This window comes from Pongo abelii, chromosome 7 (genome assembly GCF_028885655.2).
Source record: "Pongo abelii isolate AG06213 chromosome 7, NHGRI_mPonAbe1-v2.0_pri, whole genome shotgun sequence".
Classification (NCBI taxonomy): Eukaryota; Metazoa; Chordata; class Mammalia; order Primates; family Hominidae; genus Pongo; species Pongo abelii.
The window spans coordinates 119,695,753-119,719,130 of NC_071992.2; the positions used below are offsets into that span (position 1 = coordinate 119,695,753).

The window sequence follows — 23,378 nt, forward strand, 5'->3', positions numbered from 1 at the left end:
TTTGTTTGAAAACTTTTCTCCTTCATGTTTGAAGGATTGCTGTGTTGAGTACAGAGTTCTCTGTTGCAAGTTTTTCCTCCAGCACTTTGAATATGTCACCTCACTTCCTCTTGGCTGCTACATCTGCTGCTACATCTGCAGCCAGGTGTATTGGAGTTTCTTTATATGTTATTTGCTTCTTTTCTCTTGCTGTTTTTAAGATCTTTTCTTTGTCCTTGATATTTGAAAGTTTGATTATTATATGTCTTGGAGTAGTCTTATTTGAGTTGAATCTGCTTGGTATTCTTTGACCTTCTTGTACCTGTATATCCATCTTTCTCTAGGTTTGGAAAGTTCTCTTATTATTTCTTTAAATACATTTTTTACCCAATCTCTTTGTCGGCCTCCTCTACAAGGCCAATAACTCATATATTTTTCCCTTTTAGGCTATTTTCTAGATCATGTAAGTGTACTTCATTTCTTTCATTTATTTTCTTTTTTATCCTATGTGAATTTTCAAATAGCCTGTCTTCGAGTTACTGATTCTTCTCCTTGATCAATTCCACACAGAGACATTCTAATGCATTTCTTTTAATCATTGATGTTTCTGGCTCCAGTATTTGTTTAATCAGTTCAGTTTCCATCCTGCCTTATTTTCTGAGAAATATCTGAATTCCTTCTCTGTGATTTCTTGAAGTTCATTGAGTATCCCCAAAATAGCTATTTTGAATTCCTTGCTTGAGAGAGTACGTATCTCTATCACTCCAGGGTTGGTTACTGGGAACTTATTTAGTAAATTTGGTGAGGTCATATGTTCCTGAATGTTCTTGATGCTTGTGTATGTTTGTTGATGCCTAGGCATTGAAGACTTAAGTATTTATTCGAGTCTTTGTAGTCAGGCCTTGTTTGTTCCAGTCCTTCAGAGGGTCTTCCAAGAATTGTTAAGGGTACTGAGTATTTAGTTAAGCCTGTGGTAACTGTAGCCATTTCAGCACTAGAGGGCACTCTAAGCCCATGTATGCTGCAAATCCTCGCGATCCAGCCCTGATGGACTTGGGGAAGATAAGGTTCCCAGGCAAAGTCTTTAGGTTTCTTCTCTCCCTTTTCCCCAAGTGAAAGGGGTCTCTCTCAGCACTATGTTGCCTGGAGTTGGGGGATGGGTGACTCGGCACTCCTGTGACCATAGCAAGTGGCACCATGCTGGGTTATATTCGAATCCCATGGCGTCTCAGATCAGCACGGTACAGGGGATTACCCAAGGACCCTGGCCACTATTGCCTGACTGCAACTGATGTTTACTTAAGGCTAAGGCCACTGTAGTCAACAGGCGGTGAAACCTGCTGGGACTTGGGTTTGTTCTGCCGGGGCAACATGTTTTCTTTTGGCCTAGGGCGTGTCTAGAAGGACCATCCAGGACCAATGGCCAACTGGGAGCTTTGGGATCCTGCCTGGTGGTTTATTTTACTGTAGCTGGGCTGGTACCCAATTGTAAGAAAAAGTTTCCTCTGTTTACTCTAAGAGAAAGGAATCTCTGCACTGTATTGCCTGAAGTTGGGAGAGGAGTGATGCAGGCATTCTCTAATGGATACCACCAGAAAGTTTCATGCTGGGTTGCAGTTGGAGTATACAACCTTCGAGAGCAGTGCAGTGGCAGGATTCACCCAAGAACTGCAGTTGCTATGGCCTGGATGCCACTGAAATTTATTCACGGCTCAAGGCCACTTTTGTTAGCCTGTGGTGAAGTGGACCGGGATTTGGGTTCTTCCTGCTAGGGTGGCAGATTTTCCTCTGCTCCAGGACTTGTTCTAAATGCTCCCTCCATGGGCACTTGTGGAATTCTGCCTGGTGTTAATGTTTCACTCCAAGCACATATTCTTTCTTCTGGCTGTGCTCTCTAGGGTTGGGTGAGGAGTGGTGTGGACAGTTCTGTTCTTTTCATCCTCTTCAATGCATCTTTTCTTGTTATTACGCTAAAACTAGGTATGTGATCTCTCACGTGATGTTTTGATTTTCATGAAGGTGCCTTTTTGTGTAGATAGTTGTTCAAAGTTGATGTTTTTGCCAGGGACATGATCACAGGAGATTCTCTTTCACCATCTTGCTCCACCTTCCCTAAATCATTCTCTCTTTCAATATTTTAAAGGTACTGCTTTTCTGCCTCCTCCCTTTCACTGTTTCCATTGAGAAATATATCATTCTCATCTTTGGTTTTCTGTGCATAATGTAGCATTTTTCACTTGCTGCTTAAGTATTTTTTAACACTAGTTGTGTGCAATTAAATTATTTCTTTTGGTGTATTTTTCTTTGTGTCTGTTTGGTTGGAGGTTTGTTGAGGGCCTGGGGGAGTTTTGGCCATTATTTTTCAAATATTTTTACTGTTCCTTCCTTTCTCTAGACAGCTTCAAGAACTCCTGTTCCCGATATATTAGGCAGCTTGTAATTGTCCTACAGCTCACTTATGTTCTTTCCTTTAATCTTAATTTTATTTTTTTCCTTGTGTTTTATTTTGTGTTCTTTATATTAATATGCATTCAAGTTTACTGGTCTTTTCTTCTGCAATGTCAAATCTGCTGTTTATAAAATTCAGTGTATTTTTTAATAATCGCAGACATTGTAGTTTTTATGACTAGAATTTTAATTTGGGACTTAAGATATATTCTATGCTCTGTGTAACTTTAAAAACATATAGAATACAGTTATAATTATTGTTTCGATATTCTCTTTTCCTAATTCTAACCCCCCTTGAGTCTGGGTTAGTTTTGATTGATTACTCTCATTGCAGTATGTGGGTTTTTTTTTTTTTTTGGTACTTTTTTCATGTGTGGTATCTTAGGTTGGATGACAGGTATATATTTTACTTTGTTGGATGTTGGCTATTTTTGTGTTTCTATAACTGTTCTTGAGCTTTCAGATGTAGTTAAATTACGTGGAAACAGTTTGATACTTTTACACATTCTTTGAGGGTTTGTTAGGTGTATTTGGAGCAATGCTCAGTTTAGCACTAATTATTCTCCTCTACAGAGGAAAGACTGAGTCTTTAACCAATATCCCATGAATTACGAGTTTTTCCAGTCTTGCTGGTAGGAGCAACTATTTTCTTTCTAATTCTTTTAGATGTTCTTTTTTTTTCTTTAACCCCATTCCCTTGAGTATTTTTCTCACATGTATGTTCACTGATCATTACTGAGCTGAAGACTTGAAGAAACCCCTGGAGTTCTCTTGGGTTCTGTCTCTGTGCAGCTTTCTGTATCAACTCTGTCTCTTTATATGTTGAGGGTTAGCCTGATAGGGATGGTTTATGGAAGAAGGATGGAGCCAGAGGCAATACTCCCCACTTATCTCATATTTTCCTCAAGTCTGAGGATTTGTAAAGATAGATTTTAGCTCAAGGAAGACATCCCTGGATTTCTTTCATTAGTTTTTCTACATTTTTATTCAAGCAAGAGACTTGTCATGTATAAAACTTGCCTATATTCTAAATAAAAAGACTCTGGAATGTATTTTTTTTTTTTTCAAATTTGATCATCTTGCTTAGTTGCCTTATGTAGAAGGCTTTTGTTCTCAACAGGTACTAAATACATTTCTTTGATTCTTCATAGCCCAAAAGGATTAATCTCAGTGAAAGTTGGTCTTACTAAGCTTATGAAATAGAATAATGAGAACACAAATATTATATAGCTTATGATTTAATTATAAAGCTATTTAAAAATTCTCTTAGTAATCTTTTAAGAGAATGTAATAAAATAACCTTTTGTTTTAATTTTGAGGCTCTTTCATGTGGAGCCATCCTTAACATTTAGTTAATTCTCTTGAGGTACATTTAGGACATAGAAAATAAATGAAGGGCGGGGCATATGGAAGTACCAACACAACAAAATTTTATGAAATATCGGTTCTCTTTGTTTCCTTTTAAGATGATACCCTCTTAATAAATAAAAGCCATATATTTAGTCAAGTGAAAAAATAATGACTTTATAAGAAAACAATTATTTTGTAATTATTGGATAGTGATGTTAGAAAGACATTAAAAGTAATTTACAATAAAGATTATTTTAAGTGTCAAAGTGTGGCAACTTTCACGTTTTGTTTCTTTTACTTTTTGGTAAGAAAAGTATATTACCACCTGCTTAATCACTAATTTAGAAAAAAAAATGTACATTTCCACAGTTGTATTATTTAACTTAAAATGTAACATGAATTTTTTCACTTTATAAATTATCAGATTTGAAGCATAATGACATAATTTTATAATGGTTATAAAGGAAAGTGATTTTTAGAAATTTTATTTTATTTTTAGAAAGTGATTCTTAAAGAAGTTCTTTGAAATATATTGATATACATTGCCAATTTGGGGGTTGTTTCTCTTCAGGAATCTCTAGTGAGTTCACAAGTTCTTTATACTCTGAAATATATTACAGTAGTCTTGAAAGTGAGATAGTGTATCACTACTGTGGAAGGAATGCTTTTTGGGAGTAACTGGTGTGAATAACTTCAAGGGCAAAGATTTTAGTAGCGTATTCTTAAAGTTGATCTACCTTAGAACACTTTCTTTTTTGTGAATCTTTCTTTTTCAACTCACTTTTACAATTGTTCTATTTTTCAAAAGAAAGGTACATTCCTCAACCTTACCTATTCTGAATCTAGCCTTTATATAGTACATTGGCTCAGGGTGTAGAAATCTCTGGGGCACCACACAAAGTGACAATTCCAGAATGTGTTGTCCTCAGGGAGAGTTCAGAGGCAAAGCAATGAGAGGGTTTGTAAGAAATGTAGAAGGGGGCAGTGCCTTATTTCATTCAGGCAACAGATTTTTGGCAAGATTCTATTGCCTCTTCTATTGTTTTTAGAATTAGAATTTGGTTGTGAGATGGCCGTTTGTGAATCATTATAATAGCAATTTTAATTTAAAAATGAAGTTGGACTCTTTTTGATAGAAAGCCAGATTTGATGGTTTAACAGTGTAGAGTGGTTTGCCAAATGGGTTATATAGTAGACATTTGCCATATATATTCTGTGTATAAGCTAAATATGCAGTTCCAAGATTTGATGAAAATATATTAGGCAGGTGCGGTGGCTCAACCCTGTAATCACAGCACTTTCGGAGGCCAAGGTGGGGTGGATTTCTTGAGCTCAGGAGTTTGAGATCAGGCTGGGCAACATGTTGAAACCTCATCTCTACCAAAAATACAAAAAATTAGCCAGGCGTGGTGGTGAGTGCCTGTGTCCCAGCTACTTGGGAGGCTGAAGTGGGAGGGTCGCTTGAGCCTGGGAGGCGGCGGATGGAGTAAGCCAAGATCTGCCACTGCACTCCAGCCTAAGCAACAGAGCCAGACCCCATCTGAAATATATATATATATATATATATATATATATATCACACTTTTAAAATGTACTTGTACAATACCCAATATATCTGAAAATGCATCCTAACCATTTAAATTTTATTTTAATTTTCAATATCTTTTTTTAGAGATGTTTCACGCTGTCAACCAGGTTAGAGTGCAGAGGCATAATCACAGCTCACTGGAGGCTTGAACTCATGGGCTCAAGGAATCCTCCTGCTTCAGCCTCCTAAGTAGCTGAGACTACAGGTGCACACCACCTCACCCACTTAATTTTTTTTCTTTTATTATTATTATTATTATTATACTTCAAGTTTTAGGGTACATGTGCACAATGTGCAGGTTAGTTACATATGTATACATGTGCCATGCTGGTGTGCTGCACTCATTAACCTGTCATTTAGCATTAGGTATATCTCCTAAAGCTATCCCTCCCCCCTCCCCCCACCCCACAACAGTCCCCAGAGTGTGATGTTCCCCTTCCTGTGTCCATGTGTTCTCATTGTTCAATTCCCATCTATGAGTGAGAATATGCGGTGTTTGGTTTTTTGTTCTTGCGATAGTTTACTGAGAATAATGATTTCCAATTTCATCCATGTCCCTACAAAGGACATGAACTCATCCTTTTTTATGGCTGCATAGTATTCCATGGTGTATATGTGCCACATTTTCTTAATCCAGTCTATCATTGTTGGACATTTGGGTTGGTTCCAAGTCTTTGCTATTGTGAATAGTGCCACAATAAACATACGTGTGCATGTGTCTTTATAGCAGCATGATTTGTAGTCCTTTGGGTATATATCCAGTAATGGGATGGCTGGGTCAAATGGTATTTCTAGTTCTGGATCCCTGAGGAATCGCCACACTGACTTCCACAATGGTTGAACTAGTTTACAGTCCCACCAACAGCGTAAAAGTGTTCCTATTTCTCCACATCCTCTCCAGCACCTGTTGTTTCCTGACTTTTTAATGATCGCCATTCTAACTGGTGTGAGATTGTATCTCATTGTGGTTTTGATTTGCATTTCTCTGATGACCAGTGATGGTGAGCATTTTTTCATGTGTCTTTTGGCTGCATAAATGTCTTCTTTTGGAAGTGTGTGTTCATGTCCTTCACCCACTTTTTGATGGGGTTGTTTGTTTTTTTCTTGTAAATTTGTTGGAGTTCATTGTAGATTCTGGATATCAGCCCTTTGTCAGATGAGTAGGTTGCAAAAATTTTCTCCCATTTTGTAGGTTGCCTGTTCACTCTGATGGTCATTTCTTTTGCTGTGCAGAAGCTCTTTAGTTTAATTAGATCCCATTTGTCAATTTTGGCTTTTGTTGCCATTGCTTTTGGTGTTTTGGACATGAAGCCCTTGCCCATGCCTATGTCCTGATTTAAACTTTTTTTTTTTTTTTTTTGATAGAGACAGGGTCTCGCCACCTTGCCCAGGAAATAGTCCCGAACCCCTGGGCTCAAACAGTCCTCTTGCCTTGGCCTCCCAAAGTGCTCAGATTACAGGTGTGAGCCACCATGCCTGGCTTAAAACTTAAATGTTAATTTAAAAATGTGTAGGAGTATATGGTTTTAGAGATTTATTTTAGATTAGAGAAAAAATACTCTTAGCTCACTGGACATATGGCAAAGGCAAGGTATGCTTGGTTATTGGTACATCTACATTTGAAAGCTGCTTTTGGTATCCACTTGTTCCTAATCTCTTGGTGTCAAGGATACTGCTTAGTACATGATGTGCTCATCAGTAGTTAAGCTCCTTATCAGTAGATAAGGTGAGTACCAAGTTAAATAGATTTCATTTAGCGTATATAAGGAAGATTAATAATAGAATCTATAATGAATTCTAATCATAATATGAGACTATACAACAGTTTAAGATATAAAAAAAATCATGATATCACCAAAACTGCAGGATGGTAAAACAGACTGTAGATACAGGAGCACAAAGGAAATGGAAAGCAGGCAAGACATGTAAGATGGGTTAGACATTGGTCATGAATTCCTTTATCCCTTTTAAATGGAATACCCAGTTAACTTCACCCAATTTCTTTTCAAGGATTCCTAACAGAAACCTTTGATTTCAAACATAAGCAAAAAGTAAATGAAAAATGAAAGAATGTTTTTTGAAGTTAAAATAAAAGTGTAGTAATAATCCTTATTTTTAACTTATTTTATGTAAAAATCCATTAATAAGACATTGGATTTTTCTTTTCCTTCCTTCCTTCCTTCTTTTCCTTCCTTTCCTTCCTTTCCTTTCTTTCTTTTTGATGGATTATCTCTCTGTTGCCCAGGCTATAGTGCAGTGGTGCAATCTTGGCTCATTGCAACCTCCACCTCCTGGGTTCAAGTGATTCTTCTGCCTCAGCCTCCTGAGTAGCTGGGATTACAGGCACACACCACCATGCTTGGCTAATTTTTGTATTTTTAGTACAGATGAGGTTCCGCCATGTTGGCCAGGCTGGTCTCGAACTACTGACCTCAGGTGATCTGCCTGCCTCGGCCTCCCAAAGTTCTGGGTTTACAGGCATGAGCCACCATGCCCGGCCTAATGTCTTGTGTTTCTAAGTCCTTTGCGGTAAATATATTAGAATACTGCTGAATCTCACTTAGTCCAAACAGACTTTCTATGTATTTCCTATTGCTGGAAGAACCCCCAAATCTATACCTCCTATAATTTTCAACTTTTTAATTGGCCCTACTATCCACTTTGTCATCTAAGCCAGAAAGGTAGGAATCATCTCAGGTTTCTTTCCTTTCCCCAAATCTTTTGATTTTATCATTTCCTGTCTCTACGTAAACTACAGATGCTGTCTTTTTTAGATTCTTATCTTCTGTCACCTAGACTAAGGCCAATCTTCTAATTGGTTTCTCTGCTTCAGTTTTGGCCTATTAATCACATCCTTCAAATACTGCTATAGTGATTTGTAAAATGCAGATTTGACTATTTTTACTTTCTGCTTAAAAATGATTCAGTGACTCCTCATCACCTGAGTGAAGTTTCTAATGGCATAAAGGGTCACCGCTCTCTGATTTATTCCTTGCGTAACTCTAGGCATGAGCTTCACTCCATTCTAGATGTCTTAACCAGATTATACTACTTACACTTCTCTTATTTCTGCCTTTTTTTTCTTTTTTCCTGAAATACTTCTTTTATCCCCTCTAGATCCCACTCCCAGTCCACAATTCTTACCCACTTGATGAGCACTTACTTATTTTTCTGGATTTAAGCATCATCTCCTTTATGATGCTTTCTTTGGGTATCTCCTGTGAATTGACCACTCTCTTTTTTGTGCCACACTGGATTCTTCAGACCTCCAGTCTAGTACTCTTAAAAGTTTATTATTATTAATTGATTAGATCTGTCTAATTCTCCTTGACTGCTGTAGGCTTCTATGTTTTGGCACATAATGGGTCAGTGAATTGATGGAAGAAAGAAGTCTAGTGTACTTACCATGGGCATGTTATTATGGGAGAAGCATTGCGTTTAAGTCCAGCTCTTTGCTGTAGCTCAGCACTGTGATAATGTTTTATGGAAGATAGCAATCTAAACTTGTGGATGAATTACAAATATAAATTATACAGACAGAATTTAATTGTTGTTATTCTTGGAAAAAAGAAGACCAGCCCTGAGAGAGAATATTGTAGTGGTGTGAAAGAGAGGTATTTTTGGGTTGATTAGAGAAGGTAGTCAAGAAGTGAGAGGCAAGCGATGGTAGTTTAACTACATAGAATATAGAGCACTGATATAGAGGGAGGGATCAGAAAGATGGAATACCTCTATCTAAAGAAGGATTCTGAAGGGAAATTAACATTAGTTTCCTAGGAGACTGGGGAACTAATCATGGAAAGTTGCACAAATAATAGTTATTGACAGATGATTTTGTCATATATAGTCTGAAATGGTGCCATGATAATCAAGAGGAAATATCAGAGGGGGAAAATAATGATAGAATCAATGATGTATAAGTGATAATGAGAAGGTAGATTTGGGAGTAATACTTAAAGTAAATTGATCTTGTGGAGAGGAAGGGTGACTGATTATTGGAAGTGATAATATAGTAAGGATGGCCGTAAGGATGGCCACAAGGATGGTTGATTATGAGAAAAAAGTAGTTGTTATAAATTTTTTTTAGATAATAAAATAGGATAAGATGTTAACTATTTAAAAGAAATTTTTACACGTAATTATATTATTAAATTTTTAATGAATATTCCTGGGCATACTTCAAGTTACCACTGGAGTTTCCAGGTCTAGTAATTATGACCTAAAATCATTAGCTGATCAATTAAATTATAGAGAAAAGAGATATAAAATCAACCAAGGACACTGGCATTATGTAGAGGCAGCACTATCGAGTGGCTGTAGTGCAAGATCTGAAGTGAGACAAGATGTTGTTTTTATTTTTAATTTTATTTTAAGTTTCAGGATACATGTGTAGGATGTGCAGGTTTGTTACATAGGTAAATGTGTGCCATGGTGATTTGCTGCACCTATCAGCCCATCACCTAGGTATTAAGCCCAGCATGCATTAGCTATTTTTCCTGATGCTTTACGTCCCCCACCCCTACTGCCTGCCCCCGACCAACAGGCCCCAGTGTATGGTATGTTGTTCCCCTCCCTGTGTCCATGTGTTCTGATTGTTCAGCTCCCAAAAATGTGGGATTTTAATATAGGACTGTGCGATTGTCTTTCCTCTGAGTCACAAATGTTGTACTATCACCCATATTTCAAAGAAAGTGATATCTCAAAACACATGATTTTGGTTTTTAATTATTGTAAGTTCTTGTATCAGTCATTATTATTGCATTATCACTTTCACTGTTATCATTACTTTATGTTAAAGAAAAGAAAAAAGAAACGAGTTTACTTTGTAGTTTCTTTAAATCGCCTTTTGACCAAAATATGTATTTTCTCATTTTATTTTCCACACTTATCATATTGGGAAACAGTGACCCCAAATTACCAGTGGTAATCAATAATAACGACTTCAAAAAGATTTTCTTTTTAGTTGTATTAAGTATAAAAGACTTCTGAATAATTGGGACAGAGATAAACTTCAGAAACAATATGTATAATTCATGAAAATTACATTTTATCTACTTTTGATAGTATATGATGAAATTAAACATTGATGCTATGTTTTTTATTGTCTTTGTACATAAAACTTTTTTCTTAAACATTTTTCAGTTTTTTGAGCTCAGTGTTTAACTGATTTTGTTTGTAGGAAGAGCATTCCTTTTTTCCCAATGTTTGGATATTTAATTGCTGTTATGGAAATTATTTTGTTTATATATCTTAATATATTCTCTTATGTAGCATGCTTTTGCTTGAATTGAATGAAATATATGGAAAAAAATCCCCCCCTAAAATTTTTTAAAATCTAGAATTTTAGATTTCAGTAAAAATGTAATTTAGACATTTTCAGAATTTTAATTTCAGTAAGAAAACTTTTTAAAACTCTTACTTGTTTTAAGAATGGAATTAATTATTTCTTTTTTGTTTTGTCTTTTCTAACTTGCTTTCGTGGATATTCACTCCAGGAGGACAAAGTGGTTAGAGTCTTTTTTTCTGTCTAATATTAGTTTTTCCTTATTGTTGTTATTGCCAGTTTTAATTTTATAGCTAAATTTAATTTATATACTTCTCAGTGTTTTGTTATAGTTATGATGCATGATATTTGCTAAACATTATGGCTTATTTAAGCATGCTATCTGCTTTTACTGAAAAACTTAAATTATTTACACTTCATATATTATAGATGAAAAATTGATTATTTGATTTTTAAACAGGCTTGCCTTTTTAGAATTTAGCATTTTTTTCAAGGAAACCTCATAGCATTCCTCATTGTGATAAAATTTCTATAATCTTCTATTATGCTAAACTCATCATTGCACCGATAAGGTTTTAAAATCTTATCTTTCTGACTTAGTATAAAGATTTAACCGTTGTAATAATGAAGTAATAACACTGAATATGAATTTTCTGAAGTATATATTTGGCAGTTGATTATAAGTATTTCATGTATTTTATTTTTCTTATGTTTTAGAATTTGGTAAAATGTTTACCTTATTATCTTCATGTTAAATGTTGGATATATTCATACTTTAAAATACTCAGGTAGATACGACTAGACTACCGGCTAGGTTTTAATAATCTGCTAGTGTGTGCCCTTAGTGGTCTGATTTGAATTTGGATCTGCCATGGAAACTGATGACTCCCTGCAAATATAGATAAAAATCCTTTTATCTGATTCTTTTGGATGAGTCAGACTTAAAGTTGAAGACTTTTCAAGTTTTCCCATTTCAAATTGGCATAAAACTCAAATAGAATATCATTCAGCTGATAGTTTCTAAATAGTGTCTTCTTTTTTTTTCTTTTCTTTTACCAGTTGGAGCCTTTTTCTTCCTCTCCAAGTCTTTAGTTACTCAGTTGGGGATGATGTAGATGGTGGCAAATATCGAATGTGGGTTCAGAATAAAATCTCTTAGTAGAAAAAAGGTTACTGCAATTTCTTTCTTTTTCTTTCCTTAAAAAAAAAAAAACCTGTTAAAAGAAAAAAAAACCTGTAGGAATCCTACCAAATTTTAGATGCAGTTTTGAAGATATATGGGTCAATTTCTGTAGACATGTCCCAGACTGGGCGTCATCCTTGATCTGGGACAGGTTCCCTAGAGAACCTATAAGCTATCTACCAGCCCACCTGATTTTCTGACTCACAAGTAGCATAATTCAAGCAATTTATAACCTTTAGAATCTCTGGTGCTACTTTTGTGTCCAGGGTTAATGCAGGATGCATAATGGTCTAATTATTGTTTGTGGCTTCCATAATGAATTCTGACACCCGTCCCAGAAATGAGGTACTTAATGATGATAAAACTCAGCTTTAGAAATGACTTTTATGCATTGATAAGATTTAATAATTTAACAGTCTATATTTTAAACTAAAGATTGACTACAAGATAAAAGTATAATTTTGTGTGGATTTGGGACATTGCAAATAAAATTCAGCAGGCCTTTTTATAATACTATGCATCACTGTTCAATAGGACTTTCAGCAATGATGAAAATGTTTTACATCTTCACTATCCAATTCAGTAGGTTCTAGTCACATATAGCTATTGAACACTTGAAAAGTGGCTAGTTGACTGAGAAACTGAATTTTAAATTTTCTTTAATTTTAATTTTAATTTTAATTTTAATAACCACATGTGGCTAATGGTTAAAGTAATCCTAAGTCTAGATAGCAAATTCTATGAGTTTTCAACTTCTAAGGCAATATACAAGCTCTTGAACTCATACTAGCAATATGATATGTATTCTAGCAGTGCATGTGAATGCCATACAGACTCTAAGAAGAGTATACTTGCTAGTCCCAATCGTATCTAATGCCAAGAGGATAATAGGCAAGGGACATCCTGCCAAGGTAGAATCAAGGGATATGAAAGACAGTCATCAAGGGAAAATATCTAGATAGCTCAATCAGGGGCAGCCAGATAGGTTAACCAATGAAACTAAGCTATTGTTCATATATGGGTTGCTGTGTGCTATGTACAGTTGTTGCTGTATATTTATTATTGTTCATATTTCTGAATGAGAGTTTTTATTACAGTTACCCTGTTTTTTCTCAGTCATTGTGTATTGGGTGTATTGGGAACAGATATAATTTGTCTTCTAGTGTATAGTTGAGTGGTTCACAATGATGCACACTGGGCCATGATGGTAAGATTTGTTTTTCCTCAGAGATCCTGGATTTGGAATTAGATTTTATAACTAGATGAAACTTTGGGATTACCTCCTTTATGGAGGAGGTGAATGTATTACATGTAAAATATACATATGGAATGTTGAGTAGCTGAAAAAGGAGACTGTTTTCGACTCTGCTCAATGGCTCAACAACCTTTTTTTTTTTTTTTTTTTTTGGTGGGGGTGGGGAGGGAGGAGTCTCACTCACTCTGTTGCCCAGGCTGGAGTGCTGTGGTGTGATCTCAGCTCACTGCAATCTCCACCTCCCAAGTTCAAGTGATTCTCCTGCCTCAGCCTCCCAAGTGGCTGGGATTACAGGCCCCCACCCCCGGGTACGTTTTTGTGTGTATTTTTAGTAGAGATGGAGTTTTGCCATGTTGGCCCAGCTGATCTCAAATGCCTCGGCCTCCTAAAGTGCTGGGATTACAGGTGTGAGCCACCGTGCCCCTCCTCCAACAGACATTTTTAACTTCCCTCTTGCAATCCCCACTAGACTGGAAAAATATAAAATATTCTTAGCTTTCCTTGTAACTGGGAATGGCTGTGTGACAGAGTTCTAGCAAATGAGTTATAAGAAAGTATTTGAGAGCTGCTGGGAGGTCATAAGTTAAAAAAGATGTAGCTGGCACAACCTTTTAGTGCAAAAGTAATGTTTTGACTTGACCAGCCATTTGTGATGATGAAGGAAAGGCCAAGAGCACTGGAGTCATTAGTCATGACATTGTCGAGCCACTGATTCAATGTAATGAGATACTTTTCCCAATGTGAGAAAAATATTCTCTTCCCAAATTTGTTTCTGTCACCAGTAGTCAATGTTTTTTTGCTTCCTATACCCAAAAACACTCCTAATGGAAACACTAGTAAGATATGCAGTATGCAGCAGGGAAGCCATACAAACATCTAGAGTTGATTTTCTTCAGAAATGCAGAAGCGCAGTGAAGGAATTGTATGATGGTCATTGCCCAGTACTCATCTATATGTTTTTGCCTACATGTTTTAAGAAGTAGGATCATTTAACACATTTTCTCATTTATTACATATAAATAACCTCAGGTTGTTAGTAGTAAATTACTATGAACATGTTGGTCTTAGAGATTGAATTTTTCCTCACTTACGAATTTTCTATTTTACATAGGATCAAAATAAAGAGAATTGAAATTTTTTAAACATGATTTAATGTTTCCCAGACCTTTTAGGATGCATAGAGCAAATAAGTAAACTTACACTCTATGGTAAATTATTTTCTCATAGGCCAGAACATATATCTAACTGTTCATCTATTACTAAATACTGACCTAGGCATGTCTAGTGAGAACAACATGAAATTAAAGTTTTGGAACAAAATGAAGCCCATTTCACTGTCTAGAGGCATATCATCTGTTTATAGAAAGACAACTTTAATGTGGGTATTAAATTATTCCTTTTTCTCTTTTTACAACAGTTATTAGTTTTCTTAGGATATTGGTATCTCTTGAGACAACACTAGATAAAAAGTTCACTTGTTAGTAACAGGTTGTTAACTTTTATTGTACAAGAATAATGTTACTAATGGTCATGATTATTGAAATGAAGGGTGTGGAAGGGTGATATATGACCTGCAGTAATTCTCACATTTCAGAAGCATACAAGTTATCTCTTGGTTTGCAGCTGCAGCTATGATGTTCAGAGGAAGGTGCTCTGTGTTTTCAATGTAATCTCTTTCTGATTAAGTGCATTATACCTTCATAATTTAAGCACATAGGCCTTCATAACCTAGTATTCTTCTAGCTGCTCATTGTTATTCTCATATAGAGTTGCAATTTAGCATATACTTATGCTAAATTAAGTATATGTAACTTAGCATATACTTAAAAGTATTTTTCAAATTACATCATTTTTGATTATTCCATTTCATCTGGACAATGGCTGTGTGGAGCTTCATTCTAGTAAATACTGACTTAACAGTGGTAGATTAATTTATTTGCATTTGCACTTCTATTTATTAATACAATAACATGTAAATCACCTTAATAAAATCATTCTAGAAACTGAATATAACAGTCTGTCATAGCAAACTCATAAAAAATCGCAAGTTTATATATTAATACTACCATTAGTCCTATTGTATTGTAAACCTGAGAAAGACCAGCATTCTTACGTTGTTTAACTAGGAAATTAGACAAACATCCAGAGTATTTTTATCAGCAACATAGAGGTATTTTGGACTGTATTATTTAGACAGCATACTATTCAATAAGAATATAGGACAAAATGATTCTAGAAGGCTAGAAGAGTTTTGAGTAATTTAAAAGGCAGAGAGAGACTACTGACTGTTTGAATATATTATACATTCTAAGTTTAGAAAAAAGATACATAATTTTAAAAACCATTCACCTGATTGCATATTTAGAATACATGCACAAATGAACTTAGAAAATCTGATTTAGGTCTTGATATGGTTCGGATATGTATCCCTGCTCAAATCTCATGTTCAGTTGTAATCCCCAGTGTTGGAGGCGGGACCTGGTGAGAGGTGATTGGATCACGGGGGTGGATCCTTTATGAATGGTTTAGCACCATCCCTTTGGTGCTGTTCTGATAGAGTTCTTACAAGATCTGGTTGTTTAAAAGTGTGTAACTCCTGCTCTGGCCATGTAAGATGTGCTGGCTTCCCCTTCGCTTTCTGCCATGATTGCATGTTTCCTGAAGCCATGTTTATATGTTTTCTGAGGCCTCCCCAGAAGCCGAGCAGATGCCAGAATCATGCTTCCTGTACAGCCTGAGAAACTGCGAGCCAATTAAACCTATTTTCTTTATAAATTATGCAGTCTCAGGTATTTCTTTATAGCAATATGAGAATGGACTAATACAGGTCTCCTATAAAAAGGGATTAAAAGTCCACGCTGTGAAAATTCTGTGAATTAAAATATCCTATAGGGAAATTATAAAAAATGTATATGACAACTGAAAATATTAATAAAGAGCATATGTTGAAGTTTTATAGAAGATGATATTAGTAAGAAATGATTTTAAATGACTTTCGGTTTGGCTGTGATAGAGTTCACAGAAAGTTGGAGAGATGACAAAGCATATTTATAATTGCAGCATACCTAACTTCTTGTGAGCAGGCACAGGTCATACATTTTTATTATACATTTTACTACTTTTTTATCTTTTAGATAACTGCTCTGAGCAAGTTATTTCAATCGTGAATACCATTCCATCCAATCTATAACTGAAAATGAAATCTATTTTCTTATCCTGCATGGGATTCCCATAACTATAAAATACCATCAGTGAGAGTTTATGAGCTCCTAAAGTGGGAGAAAATGTCAGTAGCTATATAGAGTTGGTGGATTTGAGAGTTGAGAAGAGAACGAAAAGGTAGAGGAGTCAAGGATGACAACTAGCTTTCTGCATTGAATGAGGATATTTGTGCTGAAACCAGTATATGGAAGATGGAGGAGCCGTTTTGGGGTGGTGAGGGTCAGAGGGTGACGGTAGGGAAGGCAATAATTTTATGAAGATATTGAATATGGAGAGCTTTCAGGAAACCAGGGTAGATATGTTTATTAATAATATCATTGAACATTTATTGGCCAGGTGTGGTGGCTCACAGCTATAATCCTAGCACTTTTGGAGGCCAAGGTGGGCAGATCACTTGAGGCCAGGAGCTTGAGACTAGCCTGGCCAACATGGTGAAACCCCATCTCTACTAAAAATACAAAAAAAAAAATTAGCCTAGCATGGTGGCGCATGCCTGTAGTCCCAGCCACACAGGGGTGAGGGGATGGTTTCAGGATTATTCAAACACATTACAGTTATTGTGTACTTTGTTTCTATTATTATTACATTGTAATATATAATGAAATAGTTATACAATTCATCATATTGTAGAATCAGTGGGAGCCCTGAGCCTGTTTTCCTGCGACTAGATGGTTCCATCTGGGGTTGATGGGAGACAGTGACAGATCATCAGGCATTAGATTCTGATAAGCAGCACGCAACCTAGATCCCTCCCATGTGGAGTTCACGATAGGATTTGTGTTCCTATGAGAATCTAATGCTGACACTGATCTCACAGGAGGCAGAGCTCAGACGGTAATGCAAGGCGGGGAGCTGCTGTAAATATAGATAAAGTTTGCTTGCTCACTCTTCCACCGCTAGCCTCCTGCTGTGAAGCCCAGTTCCTAACAGGTCATGGACTGGTACTCCTGATCTGTTGGGGGTATCCTTGATCTAATAGATTCTGCATAGATTCTTCTGTTAGCTTTGCTGGGTCTTTCCAGGGCCTTGATTTAATCTGTCTGACTAGGACAGAGCTGGGAGAGAACTCCTTATGGACCAGGTCTTTTTTGTATGAAACTGCTTGTGATTTCTCATCTCTGGCAGAATAAACTGATTTATTTTCATTTTCAAGACCAGCCTGACCAACATGGAGAAACCCTGTCTCTACTAAAAAATGCAAAAATTAGCCAGGCATGGTGGGGCGCACTTGTAATCCCAGCTACTTGGGAGGCTGACATAGGAGAATCGCATGAACCCAGGAGGTGGAGGTTGCAGTGAGCCGAGATTGTGCCACTGCACTCCGGCCTGGGCGACAGAGCAAGACCCTGTCTCCAAACAAACAAACAAACAAACAAACAAAAAGAAAATGATTTGTGGGTTGGTTTTCATTAAAAGGTAAACCTTACCAAGGACTTCCTTACCCTTACTATCTGCCTAAATAATTTCTTAACTCCTGTACCATCAGTGCTTTATTTTGATCTTTTGATGATGTCGTGTTTCTCTGATTATTCATGATCTTTTGGATTTGTATTGGTATGGGCACATTTGAAGAAGTAAGCACTTCTTGTTCTCTTTACAAACTGGCTTCAGCAGGGAAAGCCCTTTACCAGTTAGCCTGTTCAGAGATTCTAGACCAAGTGTCTTTAGGATCCATGGGCAGGCTTGCTGCTGGAGTCTGTGGGTCAGAGGGCTTGGTACCTGGGTCAGTGGATGAGCAGGCCTGACTCTTGTGCCCACGGGAGCTGGCATGTTTCCAGCATATGTGTGTGGCCTGTAGTCTGCATTCATAAGGGCTGATGACTTGCAGCCTAGGGCATCATGGGCTGGCCTGGTACTGGGTGGATCTAGAGCCTGGGACTGTGGGTGCTGGCATGGAGTCTGTGTCCACAGGTGCTGGCCTGATGACTGGAGCTACCAGGTCCAACCTGGAGTCTGAGGCTGTGGGCGCTAGCCTGGTGATGGGACTTGCTTGGTCCCTGAGCCAACATGAAAGGCTTGAAGTGTAGGTCTATGGGGTCTAGCCTGGAGCCTGAGGCCACAGAGCTGGCCCAGCACTGGAAAAGGACAGGAACCTTGGTGTGTAGGGGCTGGCCTTATCCTGGTATGGGCCTACAGCCTGAGTTCACTGTGGGGGAGCCTGGAGCCTGGGGCCAGGAGGGATGGCCTGGTGCTAGGGGAAGTTTGGAGATGGGATCCACAGGAGCTGGCTTTGTGTCAGTGGTCACTGGGGAAGGCCTGATGCTGGGGTACCCACTGAAGTCAGGTGCTTACTTCACTCTCTTCCCTGCCTCGCCCCCCCACAGAAATGATCTCTCTTGGCACTGTACTGCAGGGATGTGAGGAAGGGGTGATGTAAATAATGTGAAACTGTCCTTCCTACCCCCTTCAATGTGTCTGTTCTTATTTCTGTGTTCCACCCAGGTGCTATAATCTCTTACCTGGATTCCTTAGCTCTTGTGAATGTATTTTTATGGTTGGATCCTTGTTTAAATTGATGTTTCTGAGAGGGGGTGAGGGTAGAAAAATCCTACTCTGCCATCTTCCTGACATCACTCTCTGCATTTCTCTTATTGTATACTATTCTTTGCTCATTTGTATTACTATATTTGTATTTTTAAATATGGTTTATTTGTTAAAGAATATAATTCTTTATCACATATGCTGGAAATATCTCAGGTTTTTTCTTTTGACTTCATTTAGATGTAAAACCATTTAATTGCCTTTAGTCAAATTTATCAGTCTTTTTAGCATTGGATTTTGTTACACATAGTAAAAGTTTCTTTATTTCAAGATTACAAAAATAAATTCTCCAATGTTTTATCTTTTTTGTAGAATAGTTAAGTTTTAAAAAACATTTACGACTTTGATTTATTCAGAATTTATTTTGATGTACAATGTAAGATATGGATCCTACTTTATTTCATATTGTTACTCATTTGTCATAATACTATTTATTGAGTAACCTATTTTTTATCCACTAATGTTCACAGCCACTTTTTTCATATATAGAATTCCCATATGCATTCTGGTATATGTCTGGTCTCTTTAATCTGCCCATTGATTTTTCAATTATTTTTCCAGTACAAGTACCACATAGTTTAATGACTGCGTCTTTTTAGTATGTGTTACTAGTAGCTTGTAGCAATGGTCAGTGGCATACTGAGGGACTGTTGTTGGGAGTGGACCACCCTGGCTATAGACAGTATGAGGTAGATGAACTGTCTGTAGAAAATATTTCAAAAATATGGGAAGGGACTAAAAATTGGCCTGCTTATTAACTCCATATGTGAACAAAACTAAATTTGATACTAAATTTAGTGTTAAAATACTCCTCCCCACTGTGGCAGATTACAACTCCTATCTCCCCCACCCCCACATTTGTTACACCACTGGAGTTAGTTTCCTCACATTACTCTTCTTTACTAAAATTTCCTGGCTATTTTATTTCCTTTCTGTAAAAAATTGAAGTGTAACTTGCACATAATAAGATGCACAGAATTTAAGTATAGTTTGACAAATTTTGAAAGATATGTATATTCCCGATGTGCCTAGCACCACATCAAGATATATATTATTTCCATCATCCTAGGAAGTTTATGCATGCCCTTTTCCTGTCAGTTTTTTATCCGCATCTTCCAAAAGGCAATCACCCTTCTGACCTTATTACCATAGGTAGATTTGCCTGTTTTTGAACTTCCTATAAATGGAATCATATAATATGTAGTGTCCTCTTTCTATTCAGGATCTATGAGATTCATCCATGATGTTGCCTATAACTGTAGTTTGTTCCTTTTTATTGCTGATACTACTTTATTATATGAATATGCCACAATTTGTTTATCCATTTTTCTGTTGCAGGACATATGGATTGCTTCTAATGTTGTTGGCTATAATAAAGGCACTATAAACATTTGTGTTCAGGTCTTTTTGTGGGCTTATATGTTTCTTTTTGGTAGAACCTAGGAGTAGAGTATGCTGGATCAAGAAGCTGGATTAAATTTTCATTGCAAACAGTTTTGCAAAGGTCATATACAATTTTGTATTCTTATCAGCCAAATATGAACACTCTGGTTGCTCCATAACCTCACCAGCATTTGGCTGGGTTACTGGTTTGGCTTTTTATTTCCATTTTTCTAATGATCAGTGATGGTAAGCATTATTCGTGTTTTTTGGCCATTCATATCAGGTCTTTTGAGAAATGTCTGCTTCAATCTTATGCCTATTTTAAATTTGCGTTGTTTGTCTTATTATTGACTTACAGATGTTCTCACTCTATATATACTGAACAAATATCATATATAGATGGTTCCTGACTTATGATGGTTTGACTTATAATTTTTAACTTTACAATGGTGAGAAAGCAATATGCATTTATTATGCTCCTTGACTTATGATGGAGTTACATCTAAATAAACCCATCATAAGTTAAAGATATTGTAAGTTGAAAATGAGCTTTTGACTTAAGATATTTTCAGCTTAATGTTGGTTTATAGGACATATCCCCATTGTAAGTCAAGGAGCATCTGTTAAGGATTGAGAATATTTTCTCTCTGTCTGTGGCTTGGCTTTTCATTTTCTTAATGGTGTATTTTGGAGAACAGATAATTTACATTTTGATGAAGTCCAATTTATTAACTTTTTCTTTTATGGTTAGTGCTTTTTGTAGCCTAAGAAATCTTTCCCTATCTCAAGGATGCAAGGATATTCCCTTGCTATATTTTTTTATTTAGTTTTCCTTCTTTATTTTAGAATCAATTTGTTTAGTCCTAAATAGGCCGTATAGGTGTTTTTTACTGGGATCACATTTAATTTATGGATAAGTTTGGGAAGAATTGTCATCTTTATGATATTAAGTCTTCATATTCAAAATTAGAATGTTTTTGATCTATTCACCTTCCTTTATGTCCCTCAATAGGATTATTTATATTAATTATATATATTTTATTTATATTAATTATATATATATATTTTTGAGACAGAGTCTCGCTTTGTAGCTCAGGCTGGAGTGCAGTGGTGCGATCTGGGCTCACTGCAACTTCTGTATCCTGGGTCCCAGTTCAAGCAATTCTGCCTCAGCCTCCCAAGTAGCTGGGATTATAGGCATGCGCCGCCATGCCCAGCTAATTTTTGTATTTTTAGTAGAGATGGGGTTTCACCATGTTGGCCAGGCTGGTCTTGAACTGCTGACCTTGTGATCTGCCCACCTCAGCCTCCCAAAGTGCTGGGATTACAGGCGTGAGCCACCACTCCCAGCCAATTTTATGTATTTCTTAATAATTTTATTTTAAAATTATAAATAAAATATTTTTACTACTTCTACTTATTTTTATATAGAAAGGATATTGATTTTTTTGTGTTATTAATGTACACAGCCACCTTTCTCAATGATATTATTTGAATTTTTTAGTTGTTTCTCTTGAATTTTAATAATATGCAACCATATGACCTGAAAATAATAATTTACCTTCTTCTTTCTCATTTATTTCTCTTGTTTAATTGCATTAGCTAGACTCTTCAGAAAAATGTGAAATAATATATTCAGTTATGAAACTAAAATAATCTATATAACTTGTCATTTTGTTATATTTCAAATTTTACTTGATGGTAGTTTCCAAATATGTTCTTCTATTCTGTGGGTTGTCTCTTCACTTTGTTTATTCTTTCCTTTGATGTGCAGAAGTTTTTTTTTTTTTAACTTGATGTGATCCCATTTGTCCACCTTTGCTTCGGTTGCCTATGTTTTTAGGGTATTACTCAAGAAATCTTTGCCCAGACCAATGTCCTGGAGTGTGTCCCATCTGGTAGTAGTTTCATAGTTTCAGGTGCTAGATATAAGTCTTTTGGTGGGATCTAGTCTTATTTTTCTGTATATGGATATGCAGTTTCCCCAGCACCATTTATTGAAGAGACTATTTTCCCAGTGTATATTCTTGGCACCTTTGTCAAAAATAACTTCACTGTCGATGTATGGATTTGTTTCTGGGTTCTGTATTGTGACCCATTGATCTATGTATCTGTTTTTATGTTAGTACTGTGCTGTTTTCATTGCTATAGCTTGGTAGTATAATTTGAAGTGAAGTAATGTGATTCCTCCAGTGTTATTCTTTTTGCTTAAGATAGCTTTGGCTATTCTGGGTCTTTTGTGTTTCCATACAAATTTTAGTATTTTTTTTATTTCTGTGAAGAATGTTACTGGTATTTTAATAGTGATCTCATTGAATCTGTCAGTTACTTTGGTTAGTATGGACACTTTAACAATACTGATTTTTCCAGTCCATGAACATGGAATATCTTTTCATTTTTTTGTGTGTGTTCTCTTCAATTTCCTCCATTAATGTTTTATAGTTTTTGTTCTAGGGATCTTTTACTTCTTTGGTTAAGTTAATCCCTAGGCATTTAGTTTTATTTGTGTTTATTGTAAATGGGATGACTTTCTTGATTTCTTTTTCAGATTTTTTACTGTTGGCATATAGAAATGCTACTGATTTTTGTATGTTGATTTTATATCCTGGAACTTTACTGAATTTATTTAGGTTTTTCCAGATGAATGAGATCATCTGTAAACAAGTATAATTTGACATATTTATTTCTCATTTTAATGCCTTTTATCTCTTTTTCTTATCTGGTTGCTCTATCTAGGACTTCCAGTACTATGTTGAATAACAGTGGTGGAAGTGGTCATTCTTGTCTTGTTCCAGCTCTAAGGGGAAATCCTTCTAGTTGTTCCCTGTTCAGTATGTTACTAGCTGTAGGTCTGTCATACATGGCTTTTATTTTGTTGAGGTGTGTTCCCTCTATACCCTTTTTTTGGGGGATGTACCCTTCTTTTAGTTTTCTATACCTTTCTATGCCCTTTTTAAAAAGTTTTTCCCTGTACAGTGTTATACTCGATGTAGGCCTGTCCCTATGGCTTTTATTTTGTTGAGGTATGCTCTTTTTTTTTTTTTTTAGGATTTTTATCTTGAAGGAATGGTGAATTGTCTCATTTGCTTTATTATTGTCAATTGAAATGATCATGTGGTTTTTGTCCTTCATTCTGTTGACATGA

At 36.2% G+C, this 23,378-nt stretch overlaps 1 protein-coding gene across 47 annotated transcripts in view; it reads left to right on the forward strand.

Annotated features, from left to right (window-relative positions):
• The window catches only part of RIMS2 (regulating synaptic membrane exocytosis 2), a 773,441-nt gene that overhangs the window by 208,336 nt on the left and 541,727 nt on the right, over window positions 1–23,378 (forward strand). For 35 of the 47 annotated variants that reach the window (XR_010141279.1, XM_063726779.1, XM_063726784.1 and 32 more), the window contains one exon: window positions 10,861–10,872. The exons of the other annotated variants lie outside the window; for them this stretch is intronic. Coding sequence is in view for 34 of the 35 variants with exons in the window: in XM_063726779.1 (XP_063582849.1) it covers window positions 10,861–10,872 (12 nt within the window). In the remaining variant the exon portion in view is untranslated. The remainder of the gene's footprint in view (window positions 1–10,860; window positions 10,873–23,378) is intronic. 47 annotated transcript variants of the gene reach the window in all.